Here is a 26,149-nt window from a genome sequence, read left to right on the forward strand (position 1 = left end):
TTAACTGTGGTTACCTCTCAGAAGTGGAACTGGGGAAAGGTATGGGGGTAAGATTTACTTTTTAAAACTTTAACTTGGTCCCATGTGAATGTTTTACTTGTTTAATAAACAATGAATAAATAATAGTTGAGTAGAAGAGATGGAAAATTACACAGACTTTTGCTTACTTACAAGCCCCTTACCTAATTGGTATTTTTAAGTGACATCTAGAAGAAATGGGATTCAAATGAGGTCTCCACTATGTAACCACATTGTCATTATTACTTTAATGAGTTTTCCATTTAAACTCTTTATTTTTTTATGTTAGTGGAGAGTTTTAGGAAGCTAATAAAATTGACTTCTTTTATACAGGTATGTCATAGCACTTAATTTAAAGAGAATATTTTCAAGAAAGAACAAAACCTTGTTAGTAAGCCCTCTAGAAATAAGTACTTTATGTGCCTAGAGTGCCATCTCTTTCATGGTACTTAGGATCACAGTGTGGGTGAGTTTGACCTAAATATCAGGCATTCATACAGGGTTCTTTTTCTTGATATATATATATGTATATATTTTTTTCTTTCCCTCGAATCTTAGAAATCATTAATACTGATGAGTTAAGGGAGCAGAGTAAGAGCTGCACAGGAAGAATACTCTTAGAAACAGGCTATGAAAAAGAAAAACTGAATTGACTTGTGAATAAATGTTAATAAAATTAATCAGATGACACTCATCTATTGCCATGACTTCAGTCATAAAAACGAGGAAGATAGATCCAGAAATAGAGTGTGATGTCATAGGTCTTTGTTTATTCCTGTCCTAAGCACTCCAAGAAATTTTGAGATTTTGGCTTCATTACTTAATCTTTATGCTTTACTACTTTGGCACCACGCAAGCAAATCTGAAGGCCACTTGCTTGCTGTGTTAATTTAAAAATCTGCTAAATTCTCTGTTTTGATTTTAAAAAAAGACAACTCCGTTAAAAAAAAAAAATCCAGCCCAACAGTAACAGGCTTAAATTTGGAGCATTAAAAAAAAAACCCTTAAGGTGGTGACGTTTGAACATATGAACTTTGATTTTACTGAAAGGGAATTAGGTTCAGAGGTTAATCAGGTGACTCACGGTCACTTTTGGGGCAGAATTTGGGACTTAATTTAACTTAGTTAAATTGTATGTAGTTCATGACTTGGCAATTCTTTTATTAATACAAAATCCCTAAGTGACTGTGTATTTATTCCTGAAGTTAATGAAGTTTAAAGAAAGATTCTAGTTTTTAAAAAGAAGATTTTATATTTTTAGTAACAGCATTGGTACTTTTTTTTTTTTTTTTTTTTTTTTTTTGAGACAGAGTTTTAGTCTTGTCCCGCAGGCAGGGAGTGCAGTGGTGCTATCTCGGCTCACTGCAGTCTGTGCCACCCGGGTTCAAGCGATTCTCTGCCTCAGCCTCCCAGTTAGCTGGGATTACAGACGCCTGCCACCAAGCTCAGCTAAGTTTTGTATTTTTAGTAGAGACTGGGTTTCGCCAGGTTGGCCAGGCTGGTCTCCAACTCCTGACCTCAGGTGATCTGCCAGCCTCAGCTTCCCAAAGTGCTGGGATTATATGTGTGAGCCACCGTGCCCGGCCAGCATTGGTACTTTTAAACTCTTGCACATTGTAGAAACTTTCCCTTAAAGTTAGTTTATCTGATAGGCTTTTATACTGTATCAAATACCAAAACTTCTATTTTAAGCCTTTTTTGTCTTCTCTCACTTCAAGTTGTCTTTAAAACTACCCTGCCTTAACTCCTTAATTCTCCTTAACATAAGACATGTGTAACCTAAAAACCCATTCACCAGTTCATGTTTGCTAAGTCCAGCCATTCTCATTGGAAAATATATTTGTCTTATTCTTATGATTATCTATGACACAACACTCTGTTTCTGGATCTGTTTTCATTGTCTTCATGATTTGAAATCGTGGTCTAGAAATAATTATTTCATCTTCATAAGGGTTTTTTTTTTTTTTTTTTTTGAGATAAGGTCTTGGTCTGTCGCCCAGGCTGGAGTGCAGTGGCACCATCTTGGCTCACTGCAACGTCTGCCTCCCAGGCTCAAGTGATTCTTCTGCTTCAGCCTTCCGAGTAGCTGGGACTACAGGCGCATACCCCTACGCCGGGCTAATTTTTGTATTCTTAGTAGAGACGGGGTTTCACCATGCTGGCCAGGCAGGTCTCAAATTCCTGACCTCAGGTGATCTGCCCGCCTCAGCCTCCCAAAGTGCTAGGATTACAGGCAGGAGCCACCTCGCCCACCTTTGTATCAGTTTTTGTGTTATAAAAAGTGAGTGCCTCGGCCGGGCGCGGTGGCTCACACCTGTAATCTCAGCACTTTGGGAGGCCAAGGTGGGTGGATCACGAGGTCAGGAGTTCGACACCAGCCTGACCAACATGGTGAAACCCTGTCTCTACTAAAAACACACCAAAAATTTGTCAGGCGTGGTGGTGCGTGCCTGTAATCCCAGCTACTCAGGAGGCTGAGGCAGGAGAATCGCTTGAACCCAGGAGGTGGAGGTTGCAGTGAGCCAAGATTGTGCCACTGCACTGCAGCCAGGGTGACAGGGAGGCTCTGTCTCAAAAAAGAAAAAAAAAAAAGAATGCCTCTTGTTAGAGGACTGATGTGTATAGTTGATGTATCACTGGTGCTTTGAAATACATATTAGGTGAACTTAGTTTAAGAATGTTTATGTTCACTTGTGATAAAATCTCTTTTTATAAAATGAGTCTGTGGTTTTATTACTGGATTTCTCTTAAGTAAACTTAAAAATTCCAAAGTTAAATATTTAGGTAAATGGCAATAAAATAATTTACCTCTTTCCTCTTTTACCTAATAGGTGGCCAGCATCGAAATGTTCAGCCTTTTAGTGATGAAGATGCATCAATTGAAACAATGAGCCATTGCAGTGGTTATAGCGATCCTTCCAGTTTTGCTGAAGATGGTATGAGTTTTAAATTTAAATTTGCAACTTTAGATAAAATGTTTCAGGTGGAGGAATTCTTGTAGCTAAAGTATACTATCATTGCCTGTTTTTTTTTTCTTTTAAATTACGATGGCTGGTTTATATTATTTCTTAGGACCAGAAGTCCTTGATGAGGAAGGAACTCAAGAAGACCTAGAGTACAAGTTGAAGGGATTAATTGACCTAACCCTGGATAAGAGGTAGGCAATGCTGGAAACTCCATTCTGTGTGATTCTACGCTTGATCTTAGTCAAAAGCTAAGAGAAGTTATTATTCTGTGTGATTCTAATCAGCTACCTTACATGTATATAATTTGTGCAGCTCTCAGATAATAGCAATATGTTTTTCCTAAAGGTTAATTTGTTTACTTTGGATGTTTCTTATTTCGTTGGACTTTAATGTGGGTAGTAACATGCCATTAGAATTTAGATTCAGTCAGATTAGTCATTGTTCTAGCATAATAGCACGTACATAGCTGTATTTGATTATAATAGAAATGAATTTGTTGAATTAAAAGTTAATCTTCAACTAGAAATGATAATGAAACCTTGCTTTAAGCTGCTTGTCCACTAATGTTGTTATAATGTGAAAAAATGTCAAAGCTAGCTTGTTTTTCTTCACTATAGCTTCAGAACTGACCTTAATAGAATTAAAAAGCCCTGAAGATGCAATTCTAGACTTTTATAGTTTTTAAAATAGTGTAAATTTACTTAAATATGTAATATAGGAAAACAATACATTGAAACTATACTTGTACATTGAAACAATAAAATATTATGTAGGCATTTAAAGTTGTGGCTATCAAACTAAGAAAAATGCCATGATATAAAAGAGCCTGAAGTGTTTTGTGTAATAAGGTGAGTCAGAGATGGAAATTAAATTATATTATTGACAAATGGTTAGAGCTTGATGAGAATTAGATTTAAAAAATCTATACATAGATAAAGTTTAGAAGGAAATAAGATTTTAAAAAGTTATTTATTGTATACTCCAACTTGATCTTCTTTCTCTTATGTTGGGTGTTAAATAGTGCAAAGACAAGGCAAGCAGCTCTTGAAGGTATTAAAAATGCACTGGCTTCAAAAATGCTGTATGAATTTATTCTGGAAAGAAGAATGACTTTAACTGATAGCATTGAACGCTGCCTGAAAAAAGGTAATGCCCTTATTTTTGAGTCACAGACATAGAACTAGTAAGGACTGTGTTATCTTTTCAGTACCATTCAGTAATAGCACTGGAACACTGGCCCACTCTTAAAATTTTCTAATAGTCAAGGAGTGCACCATCTTGTTATAGCTCAAAATGAGACTTATTAAAACTTTGTTTTTGTTTTACGTAAACAAAAAAAAAAATAGCTTGAAACTAAGAAGGAGTAGAGTAGATTGTCATCATCCTTTTTTGTATCAGAAGGGGTGATGGTCATTCTCTTGTTATACCAGAAAAGCTTGAAAGTGTGTGTCAGACATCTAGCTCATTTTCCCTTGCACTTATATAAAACATTGATTGTACCTGTAAATTACATCATTTTCAGGATATCCCTTGGAATATTCGAATTCTAGAACTTTGTAATAGAAATTCTGGAATTCAAATTGTTACAGTGATAGAACTTTTAAGACCAAAGAGAGATCTGAAAGATAATTTTATCAGACCTTAAAGTCGAGTGTTACCAGATTTACTAGATTTAGGAACCACCAAATTTAAAAAGACTTGTGACCAGGCATGGTGGTTCACATCTGTAATTCTAGCACTTTGGGAGACCCAGGTGGGAGGATTGCTGGAAGCCAGGAGTTGGAGACCACCTGGGCAACAAAGCAATACTTGGTTTCTATTATAACAAACAAAACAAAACAAGATTTGGTGTCTGCCAACTTACTCAGCCAAGTAAGAACATTATGAAAGGCCGGGCGCGGTGGCTCACGCTTGTAATCCCAGCACTTTGGGAGGCCGAGGCGGGCGGATCATGAGGTCAGGAGATCGAGACCACGGTGAAACCCCGTCTCTACTAAAAATACAAAAAATTAGCCGGGCGTGGTGGCGGGCGCCTGTAGTCCCAGCTACTCAGAGAGGCTGAGGCAGGAGAATGGCGTGAACCCGGGAGGCAGAGCTTGCAGTGAGCCGAGATTGCGCCACTGCACTCCAGCCTGGGCGACAGAGCGAGACTCCGTCTCAAAAAAAAAAAAAAAAAAAAAAAAAAAAGAACATTATGAAAATAATTATCCTCCACTATCATTGTTTTATTAGCAAAATATTCTAGCACCAAAAATGTAGAAATGCACTTTCAAAAAAATTGAATGAATTAAGCTTTCTATCCTTATTTTTCTCATTTTACCTGAGAGTAAAAATTTTGTTGTAAGTGAAACGTTTGATCAAATTCACCTCTTCCATTGAATAGAATAAAGAAAGGCCTAGGAAAACTGAGGTGGGTCTAAGCTTATATATCTTGTTATTGGTATAGTTGACAGCAGACCCAACTTTTTAAAGATAACACAATGGCTCTATTAAAGGTGTTTTACATTCAAACTATATGCTATAATGGTTGTTGGACTAGATGACCTTTAAAAATTCCGTTTTAGTTTGCATATTTTTTACATTTTTGTCAGGTAATAATTTAAGCTTAGTGTTTGCCCCACGCTTGTGGTGTATACAGTTCTCAAGAGTTAATTTATATGTACCTTTATATAAATGTATTTTTTGCACCACTGCATTCCAGCTTGGGCGACAGAGTGAGACCCTGTCTCAAAAAAAAAAAAAAGTTAATAAATTTTTTTTTATGGTTTTAAAGAGTTGTTTATTTTTAATCCCCTATTTATTTAAAAAAATGTTGGTGGGGAAACCCTGAAGATTTACCTGATGGACTGTGTACATCTGAAATGCTTAGGAGATTAATTCAAGGGCAATTTGAGCACTGTTTATATGAGTACATTAAGGACTTTGAAGACAGAAATTGGCTTGAAACACATTTAGTTGAACTGTTAAAATACTCCCTTAAGATAGATACTAATCTCCATTTTACAGATGAGGAATTCTATTTAGAGAATAAGAGTAATTAATTGATGATCATTTGGTTAATAAGTGGGATCTAGGATTTGAGTGAGGTCTGTTTCTATAGTTTGAGCTCTTTAGCCTAAGTTTGTAACTTACATCAAAGCCTGGAGCATGGGGTTTCAAAAATGGTAAATGCTATTTTGTCATTGATCAAATTTGGGAAATAACTGTCTTAGTAAGTTAGTCTACTGAAAAGACTATCGTGATTGCATCTTGGCTGCTTTTATAGGTAAGAGTGATGAGCAACGTGCAGCTGCAGCATTAGCATCTGTTCTTTGTATTCAGCTGGGCCCTGGAATTGAAAGTGAAGAGATTTTGAAAACTCTTGGACCATTCCTAAAGAAAATCATTTGTGATGGGTCAGCTAGTATCCAGGCTAGGCAAACTGTAAGTATAAGATATTTACATTTATAGATCTGTCTATTCATGACACCCAGACATGGTGCGCCTGTAGTACCGTACCAGCTACTCAGAAGGCTGAGGCAAGAGAGAGGATCTTGTAAGTCAAGGAGTTCGAGGCAGCGGTGAGCCATAAACATGCCACTGAAATGTAGCCTGGGAGACAAAGCCAGACACTGTATCTTAAAAAAAAAAAAAAAGATAATTCTATATTTATGGATTTGGGTAGACATAGGAAACTCTGAAATTCTGACTTGTGAAAGTCTTCTAATTTTGGGGTTTGAGAAAGCTTTCATTCTCTAAGTGTTGGATGTTTACCTCTTGTAACACTTGACTTTAGATTTTGAGTTTTGGGGGTTTTATTTTTTGTTTTTTGGTGCGGTAATAAGTGATATAAATGATCATATGGAGATGTTTTACTGTGTCACAGAAAACAAGACACTGAGGTGGTCTTAGTGGATTTGGAAAAATAACGTGATCCTAAGCTGTTTTTTTAAACAAGTGAATCAGTTTAAGCTTGAAACATTTTAATACTTTTAATATTGATTATCCAAATCAGCTTCCTTGTTAGTATTACTTAAGGTAAGTAACATTAATCTTTGTCTAAGTAGCTTGGTAAAAATTTATTTATTCTTCTTATCATCACCACCCAATGCAAATTGGCTGGAACCCCAGGCCTCCATTGCAGCTCCGCCCACCTCTAGGTTCTTTCCATAGGGCAGCCAGGGTAGCTAGGTGACAGACTCAGCCAGAGCACTTTTTCATCTAGTTCCTTGGCTTACCAGCCACATGGAGGCTGGGAATAGTCTAGCTGTTTGCCCTGGAGGCAAAGAAATTGGAGTTTGGCAACTTCATAGTAATCTCCTTGCCCTCCAGTAGTTAGTAATTCTGAAATATTTAATTAGCTTTTGCTACTTAACTTTTTCTTTTCTTCTTTTTGGGTGAATATGTGCAGCTGTTAAATCATGTGGAACTATGGGTATAATTTCGTACTAGAATGACAGAAAACACTCTGCTGGGTAGATTTTTGGAGCAGTCACTTAATTTTGATTGTATGTGAGTTTTTTGGTCATTTAAAGGCATTTTTTTTTTCCATACTTCTGAGTTGCTGTGAATTTTTAAAAAAACCTTAGCCTCCCCGTTTAGCAGATGGAATCCATATTAAGTTGAGGCAGTCCTAAGGTTTTTTTTTTTTTTTTTTTTTTTTTTTTTGACAGGGTCTCACTCTGTTACCCAGGCTGGAGTACAGTAGCACAATCATGGCTCACTGCAGCCTCCACCTCCTGGGCTCAGGTTAACCTCCTGTCTCAGCCTCCTGAGTAGCTGGAACTATAGGCATGTGCCACCATGTCTGGCTCGCTTTTAATATTTTGTAGAGATGGGTCTTGCTGTATTGCCCAGGCTGGCCTTGAGCTCCTGCCTTGGTCTCCCTAAAGTGTTGAGATTATGGGTGTGAGCCACCGCACCTAGCCAGTCCTAGTCTTTTAATTGGCTGTTTTTCTTAGTCATTAAAAGGAACGATGTAGCCTTGCTTCTGCTGCTTACTTAGCAGAAGGGATTATGGATTGAAAATTTCCTTTAATGCTTAGGCTACTTTTAGATTTTAACAGTGTCCAATTTTTACTAGGATGATATAATGAAAATAAAATAGTGATACCAAGCAGATTAATATCACAGATATCCTCATAGTACTGGAACAGAACTGGCTAAAACCTGGGCCTGATACCAATGGTGCCTTTAAAGACTTAAAGCTTTAATAATACTTAGAACAACATGAGGGAATTTTAGTGACAAAATGTGGAGAAAGGGGAAATGGAGAATAATAAAATCTCAGATTACAAATTCTATTTTTCTGTGGATTAATTTGTTGAAACAAATGTTCTGAGAATTGAAGGCTTCTGTTTATGTTGCAAGTAGATGGCTTGTGTAAGTGTTGTGTTCTGAGTATGTTTTATTCGATAAGCTTTACCTTTGTAATCATATAGGGTACTCACTTTTGTTTAGCCCTTCCCCTCCCCAAACAAAAGGCAATTATACGATTCCCAGCCTCTTTTCAGCATAATCCAGAATAAGTGAAATCTGGATTAATGGGATTAATTAATTAGGTGGGAAGTTTGAAGACAATTATTTACATTTTAGGAAATTTCTGCTCCTGTGTGCTTATTTCTTGAAAGCTGATTTCTTTTAGAAGTTTTCATAGTAGAGTCTTCATAAGAACAAAAGAATATAGTTTTAACAGCGTAAAAACCAATGGAATTGTAATGTGTTTTAAAGGCTTTTTAATAGAGGGTAGGCTTCTTTATCTCATATGTCTAAACTTTCTATCTTTGAATTACAGTTGAAGTTTAATGATCTAGTAAGCACCTGTAAAGCATACAGAAAGGAAACAAGGGGATAGTTCATCCTTTTGGAATGCTTTACTGACATAGACTTATAAAAATAATTCAATAATTTAAATAATAGATTATGGAGCTGCAATTGTTTCAGAAATTATGTAATTCTTTTGCATGCTTTTGATTTTATGGATCAATAAAAGAAGACCAAAGAGGAACAGAATCACTTAGTTAAAGTCATGCTGTGAATTTGGTAGCAGAGCTTGAGCTGAAACGTACTTCCTTTGATCTTAGTTCAATATTCTTTCTCTCCTCACCTCTTTTATATATAATGCTTGGCACCTAATATATTATGCTGCTGAGAACATTTTCACGTTGAATTATAAAAGCAGGAAGATGTAGAATTAATAAGAAATGAAATCATTAATGTCTATATATATATATATATTTTTTTTTTTTAGTGTGCAACTTGCTTTGGTGTTTGCTGTTTTATTGCCACAGATGACATTACTGTAAGTAAAAAACCTTTGATTCTAGTTATCTGCAGTTATTTCTAATTTAAGATGGTTATCTTACTTCATATTCTTATGCATTAGGAACTATACTCAACTCTGGAATGTTTGGAAAATATCTTCACTAAGTCCTATCTCAAAGAGAAAGACACTACTGTTATTTGCAGCACCCCTAATACAGTGCTTCATATCAGCTCGCTTCTTGCATGGACACTACTGCTGACCATATGCCCAATCAATGAAGTGAAGAAAAAGCTTGAGATGTATGTATTTTTAGTTTCATATTTTATAAAAGCAACATTTAGTGGACATAATTGGTTGTATTCGCATAGTAATTACTAACTATTTTTTAGGCATTTCCATAAGCTTCCAAGCCTCCTCTCTTGTGATGATGTAAACATGAGAATAGCTGCTGGTGAATCTTTGGCACTTCTGTTTGAATTGGCCAGAGGAATAGAGAGTGTAAGTATCTAACTGGCAGAGGAAAAAGCTTGTGTCACAAGGCCCATTGTTCCATCATTACCTTGCAATTGAGAATTGGACAATAACTTTGGAACATGGCCAGCTTGAGAACCCAGTGATTTATTTCCCTACTTCTTGGCAGTGGTGGTATAATACTTTAGAGAGCGGAAACCAGTAAGGGTTGGTAGAGCAATGTTTGACTGTGGTTCATTATACTTAATTTTTGCTATCTATAGAACTGAAGTTTAGGGATCCTCATGGAGAGAGTTTTGTCTAGCATAATCTTTATGAAGCTGCTTGGATTTCTCAGATACCCAATATATCAAGCTAATGAAGGCATGTGATGCTTCATAATATCAAACAAATGAATAAAATACTAAGTCAGCATAGGTTTGGGATGAGATGGGTTCAGTAACTTCTCTAAGCCAAAGATGGAAATAAACACTGCTCATTAGACTGGGACATGCGCTTTGCAGTTACCCATTCACTTGTCCACTCACAGATGTTAGTTACCATGGCTTGGCTCTCGAAGGGATTTGAGTTTGTGATAGTTTGATCTGTCAACCCAATTTGCTTTGTACCTGTTCTTGGTTTAGCACTTTACCTTCTTATGTTCCAGGAAATCCTTTATCTCGGGCAAACTGGGTCATTTGGTAACCCTAGTTTGTCATCTCTATTTTAAGGATTGCTAAGAGAAAGGAATGCCTCAAATCTTACCATTGGAAGGGAGAATGTATTCTTAAGATATGTGATTCAGATACTGTGCTGATATTTAGAAATGAGGAGCAGGTTTGACTGCCTTCACACTGAATCTGTGAAGGATCCAATAAGAAAACTCAAATATATGGGAAATGGGTAACTAAATAGTAGATATTATTGCCAACCTTGAATTACTTACTAGATGCTTTTTAATTTAAGGAGAAAGAATATATTTTCAGAATGAAACGTTTTTTGCATTTAAAGAAGTTATTTAACAGTGAACAGTTCCAAACAGGCTTAATACAGTTCTGCCATGTATAGTCATTCATATTCCATTCTAGGCCTGTATTGAAGAAAGTTTACAGTCTTAAAATTTTTATGGGTGAAGTGGCTCTCTCCAACTCCCCTACACTCCTTTTGTTTGAGGGATAGTAGGTAGGAATGGAAAGTAAGTTAATGTTGTCAGTAGCTAATAATTCTCCTTATGTGAGAAATTGGACTCAAATTTAGCAATCAATTTAATTTTATTGAGCTAGTTAATAGCTTCTTAACCTCAAGGCACGGAAACCAGATGTCCCAATTTTTAATCTTACATTCCGCTACTGGCCAGAAATGGCAGTTTCTTTTCTTTTTTTTTCCTTGGAAATGCATTTTTAAAATGAAGTCATAATGCAGTTTAAATTATACATGTTGAATTTGTTTAAGTTTGTATAAATATATATATAAACACATACATACATACATATATATGTATATACACACATACACACCCACATATCTTTTCTCCAACTTAATAAATAACACAGGATAGCCAAGACAACTCATCCAGACATATTTCATTTGACTTGAATTTTTATCCAAGGACAAAAATGAACTGGGTTACAAAACAGAACCTAGTGTTTTTATTTGCCTTTTTTTTTTTTTTTTTAAATAAGCTTTTTATATGTGGGTGCTGGTTGGGGGATAGTTACAGGGTGTTCAAAAATTAATTCCAGGGCGTTAGTGAAATACATAGACAGATTTAAAATAGGGTTCATACAGCAAATGAGTTTTGAATTATTCAAGGCTTTTTGCTAACTTACTTTCTGATGTTATTAACTTTGAAATCTAGTGATGTGATGAATTCTGCCTGAGAGACTTAGAAAAATACTTTTGAAGAGCTAACTTTTAGGTCGGATTTTAATGAATGAGTTGGTTAAATAATAATAATAAACTGTGTTCAAAGTTGAAATTAGTAATTATTACTCCTTTATGAGAGTTCTAGGTTAATGGATGTTTGCCGTATAACCAATTAGGTAATAGTAGACTCTGGAGCTGTTCTGCCTACCTTCAGATCTCTTTCTCTCTTACTGGTTGGATAATATTGGGCAACTTCTCTATGCCTCAGTGTCCTTATCATTAAAATGGAGAAATTATTAGTCACAACCTCATAGAGTTTTTGAGAACACGTGATAGGTACAGTATAAGTGTTAACTGTTACTTGGAATATTGGTTGAATTGAGTATTGTGTTTGGCAGTAGTCTACTAGTGTCCTTTTAGGAACTCTAGAGTAACTTAATGTAAGAGAGACATTATTTGGTGGGCAGAATTAAGATCTTGGGAGCCATTGCTGGTACAATCCCAACTTGGGAAAATTTAACAAAATATAGTTAGACCTTTTCCAGGGCTCACCCATTACATTCTCCAGCTGAGCGGACAGGGGAAGTGCTACAGCATAGAGAGAAAAAAGATAATCAAAGACCAAATATACTCCTTGGAGCCAAATCTGAAATCACCTAGATTTTATACTTCAGAAGCAGCAACTTAGCATTCTTCTTGTTTTTTGCCCTTGTTTGTATAATAACTGACCCTGTGTAAAAATATCTCCATACCTTGACAAAGATATTCTGCCTTGATTAGCAGATATTCTGCCTTGATTAGCAGGAATTGAAATAAATAAGTCTTTTTAAAGATAGGGTCTCACTGTTGCCCAGGCTGGAGTGCAGTGGCAAGATCTTACCTCACTGCAGCCTCAGACTTCTGGCCTCAAACAATCCTCCCTCCTCCTTCCAAAGTGTTGGGATTATAGATACAGAGCCACAGCGTCTGGCCTCAAGTTTTATTTTAATATTAGGCTTTTGTATGATTTTTATTTCTTAATACTTAGCTATCCAAACCCAGCTTATTTTGTTTATAATGAGTGTTCCAGTGACTTTTGTATAGAAATAATAGTTTGGGGAATGGTTAGTTTTTGTGACCTTAAGCATCTCATCGTGTCTGCCTAAACTTTACTGGAAATTTTCTTTGGTTTCATTTCATCCTAATTCCAATCAACTTTTGAAACCATTTAATTGGTAACTGTTATTTTGCTGTGAAATAATTATCTTCAGCTGACGAGTTTGTTGTATTTATACTGTGTTAGATTCTGTTGTATTTATATTGTGTTAGATTCAAACAGGCTGTTCATAACAGTAAGATCTATAACTTAATGGATGTTTATGTCCTGTGTTTTATATATTTCTAATAGTTCAGTTCCTTATAAAAAACCCATGAGATGTGGGTGGTAATAACTGTTATATAAGAGGAGCCTGAGAGAGATTGCTAATGTAGTTCTGTCTGAGGTTGTATAGATCTACATGGTGGATGCTTGTGATTCAAACCTAGATGTTCTGACTGCAAATCCTATGTCTTAAATATGATATTAAACTGCCTCATATAGTTGTGATTGCTACACAGATTTTTTTAAAAAATGTGAGTTCTATATACCTCCAAGTCTAGAATATTGATAAAATAGTTAATGCTTCAGAATTTATTGGGGAATTTATTTTTATGTCTTTTTAATGCTTACAACCATTGTTTGAAAGGGTGGGTATTATCTTTTTTTTCAGATGGTAAGTTAGATTTATAATTTATAAAACTTGATGTAGAGAGTAGTAGATTTGAGATTCTGATCTAGGACTTTTGACCTTGTGTAGTAATGACTGCTGTTTTTTGTTATTATTGGTAAGAGTATATGAAGATATTTATTTCTCTGAGAGCTCATTTTTTATTTGTGCCAGAGTGGTACAGCTCTATTATGTAATTATCCTAAACTCCTATTAATAGGCTTTTGGAAGCTGTTTATGGACTGTTTTTTGTTACATGTTACATTTTATTTTCTTCCTTCCTTTTTTTGTGTTTTTAATGCCTAAGTACACTATAGAGTCTTTTTTCTAAAATACCTAGCATTTAATTTTTCAAGTTTTAATAGGATATTGAACTTGGTGATTCACAAACTAAACTTGATTGGGTTTTATCCATTGCTAAGATTATATTACAGTGGAGTTTTTCAATCTCAGCACACACGGTTGATATTTTGGGCTGGATTATATTTTGGTGTTGTAGGGGTGGGGGCTGTCTTGTGCATTGAAAGATATTTTGCAGCATTCTTGGCTTCTCCCCACTAGGTGCCGATAGCACCCCCTTCTCCTAGTTGTGACAACCAAAAATGTCTCAGACATAGTCAGGTGTCCAATGGGAGGTAAGATCATCCCCAGTTGATAATCACTGGTAGTGATTCTTCTTAGAACAAATTAAAATAATGTATAGAATTTTCTTAAATTTTGATTTATTCTTCTATACAAATTTAAAAACCCTTTACATATACATATATACACATATATATATATTTAAAATACTGTAAAAGAACAAGTAGCCAGTAAAATGAGTAGGAGACTGCTAGTCCCTGAAATGTGCTTTTTTTTTTTAAATAAAATTATTCCCATCTTGTTATGATGCAATCTGATTCACTGGAATTTAAACACAGTTTGGTCTATTTTAATACCCACTTTGCGTCTTATTAATGGGTGTTGTCTCTAACTTAGATATAGGAGGTTGAATTGGAACATTTGAAGAAAACATTTGTTGGAATAGTTAAGAATATATAATTGGAAATATGACAAGAAGATATTTATGTACTTAAAAGCTAGAATATCTGTCACATTAATTTCAAGCTTATTTTCCACCAGTGTAATAATCCTTTTCATTTTAGACATTAAAAGAAACCAAGAAGGCCCAGAAGAGCTGTTATTTTAGTAGAATAAGTTAAATGATTCTTAACCTCTAATGCAATAAATGTTAAACATGTATGAATTAACTAGAACTGGAGATTGCCCATCTCCTGGCTTCTTAGTAAGAAGTGTCTGTTCTAGTTTTGATCTGCTAAATAAGTTTGACTCATTTTTTAGTTTTTAATGTGGTTGTGAAATGGAGTTAGAAAATAAAAACACCACTAATAAAGAGACTTCTTAAATGCATAGCCATGTTAACTGTGACAAGGAAGCCCATAATCTGCTTAAGGTCACAGCAAATTTCAATACATTTTGCAGCCGTCCCCCAAAAGGAATTAAAACTTGTTCTTGCCTTAAATAATTTAATCACCCGAATTATGTGCTTTATTACTTATTTGAAATATGGCAGTAAATTAGAAAGTAGGTGCTTTAAAAGCACTACTAGTAGCTTTATGCCTTTGGGATAAGAATGATTGGAAGCCTGTGAATGTTTGGTTTGGGGACTGGGGAGCCAAGGGTAGAAGCTATATTGGTATATCTGTCTCTCACTGAACTTTGAAATCCCAGTAATGTCTTATATATGGTGGGAACACAAGAAATATTTGTTGGATGCATTTACTTGGAAGGGAAATGTTAATTGTTTTGCTGTAGTACATCATCTTGTAGTCAGCATTTCTGGGTTCGATTTTTGCATGAAAATATGTGTTTATGTATGCCTAGTCCCTAAACACCATGAAGATTTACATTGCCCATGAAGATTTACATTGCCCTATGCAACTGGATATTTTCCAAAGGTAGACTGTTCTTTGCTAACTCTATATGAGGTCAGGAAAGAAAAACAATAATAAAGGAAACAAAATTGCTTTTCTTGACCAGGACTTTTTTTATGAAGACATGGAGTCCTTGACACAGATGCTTAGGGCCTTGGCAACAGATGGAAATAAACACCGGGCCAAAGTGGACAAGAGAAAGCAGCGGTCAGTTTTCAGAGATGTCCTGAGGGCAGTGGAGGTAGGCTTCTTAAATGCTGTAATAGCTTCTCATTTTGAAATTGGATTGTTTCAGGCTAAACTTGACAATTGGACCATTTTGTTGATTGAATTTCACCTTTGAAAATAATTTCTCATTTTATGACCTAGCATGTTTTTAACAATATAAGTGAAGACTTTTTTTTTTTTTTCAAACAAAGAAAAATTAATGCTGGTGTATAAAGATACTTTATTTTAGTTTTTTCTCTTTTAAATAAAAGGACCCATAGTGATAGAAATGTATTTGACCTTGGTATATTTGTCATCATTTAAACCATGGTGCTTAGCATATACATTCTTAGTATACAGTGTTTTTTGTGAATTTAGTAAGTTATTGCCTACCCCTTAGACTCCAACCCAGCTTCATTGTCATTTATTTATTTATTTATTTATTTGAGGTGGAGTCTCACTCTGTTGCCCAGGCTGGAGTGCAGTGGCACGATCTTGGCTCACTGCAACCTCCGCCTCCTGGGTTCAAGTAATTCTTTGCCTCAGCCTGCTAAATAGCTGGGATTAAAGGTGCCCATCACCACGCCTGGCTAATTTTTTTGTATTTTTAGTAGAGACGGGGTTTCACCATCTTGGCCAGGCTGCTCTTGAACTCCTGACCACCCGCATCGGCCTTCCAAAGTGCTGGGATTACAGGCGTCAGCCACTGTGCCAGAGATCTTCATGATCTTTCTAGGAAAGCTGGAGGCTAAAAACCGAAATAACAAAACCCAGCATTTTAACAAGGCCGCTTAAAATCATTATCTGATGCTTGAATTTCTTCTATAATCCTCAAACCTGTTTCAATCTATATGGCAAATAAATTGGTTTAGAATGCATGGCTAAAATGAACTATAGGACAAAAGATATCTCACTGGAGAAAACTGAAAACTTTAATAATTGTTTTTGGTAGGCCAGGTAAATATTTCTTGGATTTAAAGGGTGTGTTTCTTAGATTATTGCTATCTGATATAGCAGTTATTTTAAGAATATCATCAAAATGTCATTCAACTTGATGTGTGTATGAAAATTTAAAATGAGAATTTAAACTGGAGATGGCGAGACCCCACCCCAGATCCAGTTTTAATATGTTCCAGTGAATTCTTACATGTACCCTACTTTCTTAATTCTAATCTATTTTTAGAAAAGTGAAATCTAGGATACAAATTAGATCCTTTGGGATCTAAATACTTTTGGTTAATGCTGACTCTTATCACATTATAGTAGTATTTTATATTTACTCTGGATTTTATAGTCTAAAAAACAAAAAACCTCCTAACTAAAGCAAATATCAATATTAAGAATTAAAATCAGTCTTATAATTAGTGTGGCAGTATCTCTAAGCTATTTTCTTTAAGTAACTATAAACTGTTCTTATATTTAGATTTTTTTTTTTGAGATACTGTAATCTCCAAAGATATGATGACATGTCCTAGATTTTCTGGATGGACCTGATTTCAAGTTTTCTGCCTTGATGCATCCCTTTTGAGTAGTATATTGTAAGGGTCTCTACTGGCCGTCAAACCAGGCCAGCCATAGCACTGAGTACTGATTATTCAGAGGAAGACACAAGTGACATTTCAGCCTACACCAGTATTAACAGCCCCTTGTTGCGTATTCCTCAGGCAACTGTTAAATGGAAGCCATTCCTATCCCATAGTGATCTACCCACCCACCTTCTTTTCTTCATCTCAGGATCGCCCTTGTCCCTCCAGCCTCTGCTTCAATGCACCTGCCTGAGAAAGGCCTGTCCTCAGGGCTTTGCTAAGAGTTGTTTCTCTTTTTTTTTTTTTCACTGGAACCTAGGTTTTTCTGGAGCATCCAGCTTCTGAAGGATGGGTCTTTTAAATGAAGGTTGCCCAACTGCCACAAAGATGTAAACATCTTAGGTGTGATAGTGGCTGCCACACCATTCTTTTCATTTAAAACCTTTCTTGAGGCTCATGGATTCCTCAAATCAGCAAGCACTTAATATTTTAGGTGTTTTGCCATACAGTTTTCATTTTATTATACCTCTTAAGCAATAGAATAGTCTCCTTTTAAAGGAGAAATGGGGACCAAAGGACCAATAGTTAAGTAGCAGAGCTGAAATTTGAACCCACTGTTCTGTGCTCTTTGAGCATGGCTAAATCCTATATACAGATAGGTCAAGTGAGAGAGTAACGTTTCACTTAGGTCTGTCGATTAGGTCCTTGGTGACCTTTATAAGAGCAGCTTCAGTGGAGTGATGAGGGAAAAGCCAGATTGAAGTGGATTGAAAAGTGAGAAGTGATTAAGTGAAGATGGTATGCCTTGACTATTTTAAAAACCTTGGCTGTAATGGGAAGGGGAAGAGAGTTGATAGTTGGAATGTAGTGCCAGATTGCGGGAAGGTTTGTTGTTTTGTTTTGTTCTAGATACTAGAGACAATTTATGGAGAAGGAACCGGTGGAGAAAGGAGCATCTGAAAATGTAGTCTGTTCCTTAATATCCGTGAGGCATTGGTTCCAGGATCCCCCTCAGATACCAGAATTTGAGTATTCAAGTCCCTGATATAAAATGGCATAGTATTTGCATATAACCTGTGCACGTATACTTTAAATCATCTGTAGATTATAATACCTAATACAATGTAAGTGCTATGTAAATAGTTGTTATACTTTATTGTTTAGGGAATAGTGGAAAGAAAGAATAGTCTATACATGTTCAGTATAGTTGCAATGTTTTTCTGAATATTTTCAGTCCATGGTTGGTTGAATCCGTGATGCAGAACCAACCAGATATGGAGGATTGACTATATATGTAAAAGATTGGGATTAGCCTTGAATTGTGGAGGGACAGAGGTTTGTCTGTTACCAAAAGGAAAGAGGATAATAGGTAAGGATGCTGATGACTTTATAGAGGGTTGGTGGGAAATAGTTCTTTCCTGGTGCCTTAATGTTTTCTGAAATAAAGAAGGTTGAAATAAGATAACTCTACTGTTATTTATTTATTTATTTTTGAGCTGCTGTTACGTGCCAGACAGTCACTGTGATTGCCTGACATGCATGTCCTCTTTTACACCTCTAATAACCCTCATGCAGTATAGGTAAAGATGGCCCCGTTTTACGGGCAAGGGAACAGACTCAACAAGGTTAAGTTACTTGATGAAATCACAAGCCCGCAAGTTGCATGTCCGTGTTAAGGGTTGACGGTCTTTTGTATTACATTATATACTTTGTCTGCTGAGTGAGAAGGGGCTGAGGTAGATGTCTGGAAGGCAGGTGGAGTGGTTTTGTCCTTCAAGTTCCATCTCCTTTCTCCTCCTCCTGTGGCAGTCAGCTCCTCCCTTCCTGGTTACTCTGACATACTCGTGATTTACCAAAGAATTAAATAGCCAGTTTTCTTCTTAACAAGTTCTGCCACTATTCCAGCTGACCTTTTTTTATCCATCTGACTTTTATTTCCATGTCATTTGGGCTGCACTCCCATGGTTACACCTTCGAAATGGTCTTCTGACAGAATTGTTTCATCACTAAAATCTTAGATTCTAGTGTTACCTCTTATTTTCTTACAAACCTAGCCTGAGACCTCTTGGAGCCCTCTGGTTGCTGGACCTTTCCTTTTTGCTTGGTCAGTTAACCCTATTTACCCTCACTTCCTTCCCTCGATCCCTACTGCCCATCATTTCACCCCCTGCTTGTGGTACCATTTTGTTTTCCTGACTGTTCTGCAGCTTTCTTCCCTCTCCCATCGTAGGCCATTAAAAACACCTGACTTTTTTTAAGTTTGTTGAGAGCTGTTGAAATTTAAAGGTATTCTCAACAATGTGGTTTTTGCCTTAATAGTTACTGAAACTCAGTTGTGCCTTCAAGTTTATCAAAACTAGACCAATTCTACACCCTTACATACAGGATAGCAATAGTTTGTCCACATCTCAGGTATGGCAGTATCAGTTTAAGCCATATTGTTCGTTTATCTCAGCATGTATATGACCATTTAGAAATTGTGTTTACATAAGATCCCTGTGGGCCATTTTAGTGCCTGTGGTAATTTTGGTTCTTCCATTGGTTAGGAACGGGATTTTCCAACAGAAACCATTAAATTTGGTCCTGAACGCATGTATATTGATTGCTGGGTAAAAAAACACACCTATGACACCTTTAAGGAGGTTCTTGGATCAGGGATGCAGTACCACTTGCAGGTAAGTGTCATCCTTTCTACATAAATGCTTTTAAAGTAGGGAGCAGTCTTGAATATGGCTCACTTAATTGGCTTTTGAAATTAATGAGGTATCCAGAGTGCTTCCACATGTTAGAAAACAGTAAACTTATTTTTGAAAGTAGACTTGAATAAATCTGAAGCTCTTCCTTTTTTTTCTTTGTATTGTTGAAGTTGGGTGGACGGTTACTGATGTCTGTATGGAAGCAAATAGCTTGACATAGCTTTCTTGGATTCAAGGCATTGAAAACAATTTGCTCTCCTATTGAGAAACAGAAAATAAGTGATCTAAGTTTATATCTGTAGGTTCCACATAACTTCTGTTAATCAGAGTCACTCTGTCTAGTGAAAAAGAGCTATAATGTTTAATACTGAGCTGTACCACCTTTTTCTTTCATATAAGTCAAATGAATTCCTTCGAAATGTATTTGAACTTGGACCTCCAGTGATGCTTGATGCTGCAATGCTTAAAACGATGAAGATTTCTCGTTTTGAAAGGGTAGGTTTTGTTTTTATTTTTAATAAAACTAAGTTTTGAGCGCCAAAGCTTTGATTCTGTCTGATGTCAGCAACTTAGCTGTGTCTACCTATATGTGGAGTTTTAGTTTTTCATGATGCTTCACGTAGAATAGCTGTACTAAAGATATAGAAAGCATTTAGAGTGTGGGGGGGCGCATATGTGTGTGTGTGTGTGTGTGTATGCACATATGTATATATATACATATACACACACGGATATACACACATATATACACACACGTATATACACACATATACACACGTATATACACACATATATACACACGTATATACACACATATATACACACATGTATATACACACATATATACACACATGTATATACACACATATACACACATGTATATACACATATACACACATGTATATACACACATATACACACATGTATATATACACACATACACATATACACACATGTATATATACACACATATACACACATGTATATATACACACATATACACACATGTATATATACACACATATACACACATGTATATATATACACACATACACACATGTATATATATACACACATATACACACATGTATATACACATATATGTGTGTATATACACATATATATATATATGTCAGCCTGGGTGACAAGAGTGAGACCTTGTCTCAAAAGCAAAACAGAGAAAAGAATATTGCTGCTTGTTTGCCCATTAGGTATATTTCTTTCATTTTATGAAACATATTTTGACAACACGTTAAAATTTAATATGTACGTATACATTTTATGTATAATTCTATCTTAATATAGGAATGATGTTCATTATTTGTTTCTTTTTATTCTATGGAGTTTTTATGTTTAAGAATAAGTATTTACATAGTCCTCTTGTATCAGATAATAGCCTGCTAAGTGAAGTACCAGACTCATTTTACAAATGAGGAAACTGGTAATTAATATCATTTTTACTTAACATTTCTTTCTTCTTTTTTTTTTTTGAGATGGAATCTTGCTGTGTCGCTCAGGCTAGAGTGCAGTGGTGCAATCTCGGCTCACTGCAACCTCTGCCTCCCAGGTTCAAGTGATTCTCCTGCCTCAGCCTCCTGAATAGCTGGGATTACAGGTGTGCACTACCACACCTGGCTAATTTTTGTATTTTTAGTAGAGACAGCATTTTGCCATGTTGGCCAGGCTAGTCTCGAACTCCTGACCTCAGGTGATCCACCCACTTTGGCCTCCCAAAGTGCTGGGATTACAGGCATGAGCCACCACGACCAGCCTACATTTCAAAAATCCTTAATTTATGTATTTTTTTTTGTGCTGAGATGAAATTCATATAACAGACTATTTTAAAGTATACAGTTCAGTGGCACTTACTACATTCATGATGTTGTTGTGCACCTCTAGTTCCAAAACATTATCACCTCAAAAGAAAACCTTCTCTTCATTAGTAGTCACTTCCCTTGTGCTACCCCCCTCCACTGGCAACCACTAATCTGCTCTCTGTCTCTGGATTTACTTTTTCTGGAGATTTCATATAAATGGAGTTACATAGCATGCAACCTTTTGTGTCTGGCTTTATTCATTTAGCATAATGCTGTGGAAGTTCATTCATGTTGTAGCATGAATCAGAGAGCTTTATTCTTTTTTGTGGCAGAATAATATTCCATTGTATGGATATATATCACATTTTGTTTATCCATTTTAACAGTTGATGGACATTTGGGCTGTTTCCATCTTTTGGCCATTGTGAATAGTGTTGCTCTGAACATTCACATACAAAATTTTTTTTGAAAGGCTCTTTGCAATTTTGGGAGGTATTACCTAGGAGTGGAATTGTGCTGGGTCAGATGATAGTTTTACATTTAACTTTCTCAGAAACCACCAAACTCTTTTCCATAGCTGCTGCACCAGTTTACATTCCCATCAGCAGTGTAGAAAGGTTCCAGTTTCTCCACATCCTCACTAATAATTATTTTAATTATAGCCATTCTGGTGGGTGTGAAGTGTTTAATTACATTTTATAGAACCTGGATATTTTATCAGTTTTATATCCACATAATTGTTTCTTGTACAGCATTTTAAGTTTTTTAAGAAACATCAATATTTTTACATACTTTTCTCTTTTGAATAATTTTTTTGAAGAAATCCCCTGCATAATGTATTACCAAATTACCTTCCAAAGTTACTCTAATATTGGAGACAATATTTAAATTGTCTCCAGCAATGAATGAAGGCATGTAGCTGTTACACAAAGATTTGACACCATTGAGTTTTCTAATTTAAAAAATTTGTTTATTTAATTGGTATTAAAATGGCACTTCATCACTTTTTTCCTTGTTTTAATTGACAGCCAAGTAGGACTGTTTTCCACATTAGTCATGATTTGTCTTTTCTTGGATGAAGCTAAATGTTAATGTCCTTTTTTCACTGTTGTTTTTTGAAATTGTCTTATTTTCTTGGCGTTTTACAATTTGGTTAGTACTTTTCTTACTTTTCTTACTATGGAATAGCCATTAACCCTTTTTTTTTTGAGACGGAGTCTCGTTCTGTTGCCCAGGCTGCAGTGCAGTGGCGTGATCTTGGCTCACTGCAACCTCTGCCTCCTGGGTTCAAATGATTCTCCTGCCTCAGCCTCCCGAGTAGCCGGGACTACAGGCATGTGCCACCATGCCTGGCTAATTTTTTGTATTTTTAGTAGAGACGGGGTTTCACCGTGTTAGCCAGGATGGTCTCAATCTCCTGACCTCGTGATTCGCCCACCTCGGCCTCCCAGAGTGCTGGGATTACAGGTGTGAGCCACCTTGCCTGGCCCCCATTAACTCTTTGTTTTTCTCCTTTATTCTTTGTGTGTGTTTTATAAACATTTAAATGTTTATAGGGTCAAATTAGTTCATTTCTTTTCTTTGTGACTTTTACCCTTTTTCTGTTTTATAAGAATATCTTAAGTCTTACTGATGCACGTTTTTCCTGTTCTTCATTTCAGCATTTATATAACTCTGCAGCCTTCAAAGCTCGAACCAAAGCTAGAAGCAAATGTCGAGATAAGAGAGCAGATGTTGGAGAATTCTTCTAGATTTTCAGAACTTGAAGACTATTTCCTAATTTCTATTTTTTTTTTCTATTTCAATGTATTTAAACTCTAGAGACAGTTTTTATCTTGGATTAACTTAGATAACTTTTGTAGTAGTGGTTGTATTGCTTATAATTTAATGTACAGTATTGAAACTGGTGAGTTCTGATTATTAAATATTCTCTGTAAATCAGTAAACATGTATAAAGTATTTGTAATGTTTGGTCATAATTTATTTATGAAGACAGCAAAAGACTTTGATTTCATGATGGGGAAAACAATTAGCCAAAGTTTAATTTCTTACACTGTGGTTGTCAAGAATACTGATTTACTATAATGATATATACATACAAGATATTTAACTTAATATCTTAGACAAGAGTTCTGGATACAATTTTGGGATCTAGTTCCCCTGGAAAAGCTGCTGTGTTTTTAATTTTTAATGGAATGTAGCTTTTAAAATCCTGTCACTGGCATCAACAAAAGGAATTATACCATTGAGACCATATAGCTGTACTTAAAAGCCATTCAGTTCAGCTATTGGGAGTTCATGATGAATTAGCATATGCCAGAAAGGTTGCTAACCTTAACCTCTGAGAGCAGTAACACTGATTTTATCTGCTGTATGAGACTTTGTGCATTTTACTTTGAAATAAAGATTTTTTTCCATACTGAAAGTGCTTCTCTTGTAATAGAAGAAACATTATTTATGGCTTTGAGGTACAGAGTCCAAAATGACTAGGCCAGGTGGGCAGGGAGACAAAGCTTTATGTGTATATTTGCAAACATTAAAGTAGATGAAAAGAATGTAACAATACATAATTGGGATTAAGGTTTCTGACTTTCAAGAATATTTCTGCTGGCAACGTGCAGTGTGGCTCATGCCTATAATCAGTTCTCTGGGAGGCTGAGGCGGGAGGATGGCATGAGCCTAGTTTGAGACCAGCCTGGGCAACATAGTGAGACCCTGTCTCTACCAGAAATTTAAAAAATGAGTGTGGTGGTGTGTGCTTGTACTCTATCTACTTGGGTGCTGAGGCAAGAGGGTAACTTGAGCCCAGAAGGTCAAAGCTGCAGTGAGCCGCAATTGTGCCACTCCAGCCTGGGTGACGAGTGAGACCTTGTCTCAAAAGCAAAACAGAAAAGAATTGCTGCTTGTTTGCCCATGAGGTATATTTCTTTCATTTTATGAAAAGCATTTTGACACGTTAACATTTAATAAACTTTAGATTAAAATATATGGTGCAAGCAACATGCCATTTCAAATCTGTAGACTTGTTTCTTTGATACTCTTGCTGTAGGTCGCAGTGAGGGGTAGGGAAGCATATACACTGTAGGGAGAAGTATCAAAATCGTTTAAGGTCTTCTTTCCAAACTAGTGTTCCCCTCCCACATCCCAACAACACTTGGAAGTCTGGTGCTCCCTCTAGGTGAAAATCATTTGCTGGCTTATGGAGTCACAGTTGCTGAGTCCCATCCCCCAGTTACAGTGCAGTGGAAAACAGGTTTAGAATCTAGAAGGTGTTTGTATGTTGTCACTCAGTTATGTTCCAAGTAGGTTAGAACCATGGAAAAGAGACTGCAAATGGTAGTTTCTTCTAGATATTCAGATGCATATATGTATGTATATGTAATTATAAATAAAAATGAATTTTTATCGAAGTGTTATATGAACATAGGTTTTTGTTTGTTTTTGAGACAGTCTCCCTCTGTTGTGCAGGCTGGGGTGCAGTAGTGCAATCTTGGCTCACTGTAACCTCTGCCTTCAGGGTCCAAACGATTCTTCTGCCTCAGCCTCCTGAGTTGCTGGGATTACAGGTGTGTTCCACCACACCTGGCTAATTTATATTTTTAGTCATGATGGGGTTTCACCATTTTGGCCAGGCTGGTCTTGAACTCCTGACCTCAAGTGATCTGCCCGCCTTGGTCTCCCAAAGTGTTGGGATTACAGGCATGAGCCACCACGCCCAGCCTGAACATAGTTTAATGGTACTTCAAGGCTAATAAGGAAAGCCCCTTGCTCCATCCTTTCCCATTCCTCAGTCCCATCCCAAGAGACATTCAGCCTTCAATTTTTTCTAGCTTGGTTCTTTCAGCCTTCAGTTTTTGGTTTTAGGTTTCTAAATAATAGATTATACAGCCATTTATTTTTTTGGCATTTGTCAACTTACTATTAAGACAGGTGAAAATTTCTTTTATCGTTTCACATCCTTCTAATATTATTTTGGTTAGATCACGTACTTGTTTGCATAACTGTGATCATACTTGTATGCTCACTCGTGAATTAGTTTAATGTGCTTACATTTTCATTCTCATACAACATTTTGTCTTGGAGTTAATTCTCTTATTTTTTGGCTTTTTATGCACATCATTGATTCTTCCCAAACCATCCCAAATAAATTTGTTACAACTTTTCTTGATTCTGTACTTGTTTGTCTGTACTTGACAATCTAGACTAGTTTCTCTAATCCAGTTGTACAGCAGTTTTCCTGAGACAGCACTATCGTGAGGATTTGTTTTTCTTTCTCTTGGATCCCTCATTTTCTGGATCCCATGTCTTAATTTACTTCTTTGTTAACATGGAGCACTTCTTTCAGTAGTTTCTTGGGAATGAGTGCGTGAGAGATCAGTCAGTTATTTAGTGACTTCATATTTCTGAAAGATAGTTTGCATGGTATAAGAAATTCTAGGTGGAAAATCAAATTTGGAATTTTTGAAAATTTTGACAAGTGTATTCAAATTCAGAAATTTGAAGGCGTTGCTCTATTCTAATTTGCAAAATCTTGAGATACCTGATGCAGTTTTTATTTTTGTTTCTTCGTTTTCTCAGCATCTTGTTGTTTCTAGTGTTCTAAAATTGCATGATACTGTGCTTTGGTGGGATTGGCAACCTGGAAAATATGAAGTTCTTGATCTCTCCTCTTCCTCCTCA

General features: G+C 36.1%; 1 protein-coding gene across 2 annotated transcripts in view; it reads left to right on the forward strand.

Moving 5' to 3' along the window:
- Nucleotides 1-23,894, forward strand: part of IFRD1 (interferon related developmental regulator 1) — a 53,737-nt gene extending 29,843 nt beyond the window's left edge. For both annotated transcript variants that reach the window (XM_063642123.1, XM_055283728.2), the window contains 11 exons: nt 2,850-2,954; nt 3,091-3,175; nt 4,006-4,130; nt 6,250-6,407; nt 9,214-9,264; nt 9,349-9,527; nt 9,618-9,726; nt 15,330-15,464; nt 19,503-19,631; nt 20,052-20,147; nt 23,131-23,894. In XM_063642123.1, coding sequence (XP_063498193.1) covers nt 2,906-2,954; nt 3,091-3,175; nt 4,006-4,130; nt 6,250-6,407; nt 9,214-9,264; nt 9,349-9,527; nt 9,618-9,726; nt 15,330-15,464; nt 19,503-19,631; nt 20,052-20,147; nt 23,131-23,220 — 1,206 coding nt within the window. In that variant the 5' untranslated portion in view covers nt 2,850-2,905 and the 3' untranslated portion in view covers nt 23,221-23,894. The remainder of the gene's footprint in view (nt 1-2,849; nt 2,955-3,090; nt 3,176-4,005; nt 4,131-6,249; nt 6,408-9,213; nt 9,265-9,348; nt 9,528-9,617; nt 9,727-15,329; nt 15,465-19,502; nt 19,632-20,051; nt 20,148-23,130) is intronic.
- Nucleotides 23,895-26,149: the final 2,255 nt, after the last annotated feature.

This window comes from Symphalangus syndactylus, chromosome 6 (assembly GCF_028878055.3).
Source record: "Symphalangus syndactylus isolate Jambi chromosome 6, NHGRI_mSymSyn1-v2.1_pri, whole genome shotgun sequence".
NCBI lineage: Eukaryota > Metazoa > Chordata > Mammalia > Primates > Hylobatidae > Symphalangus > Symphalangus syndactylus.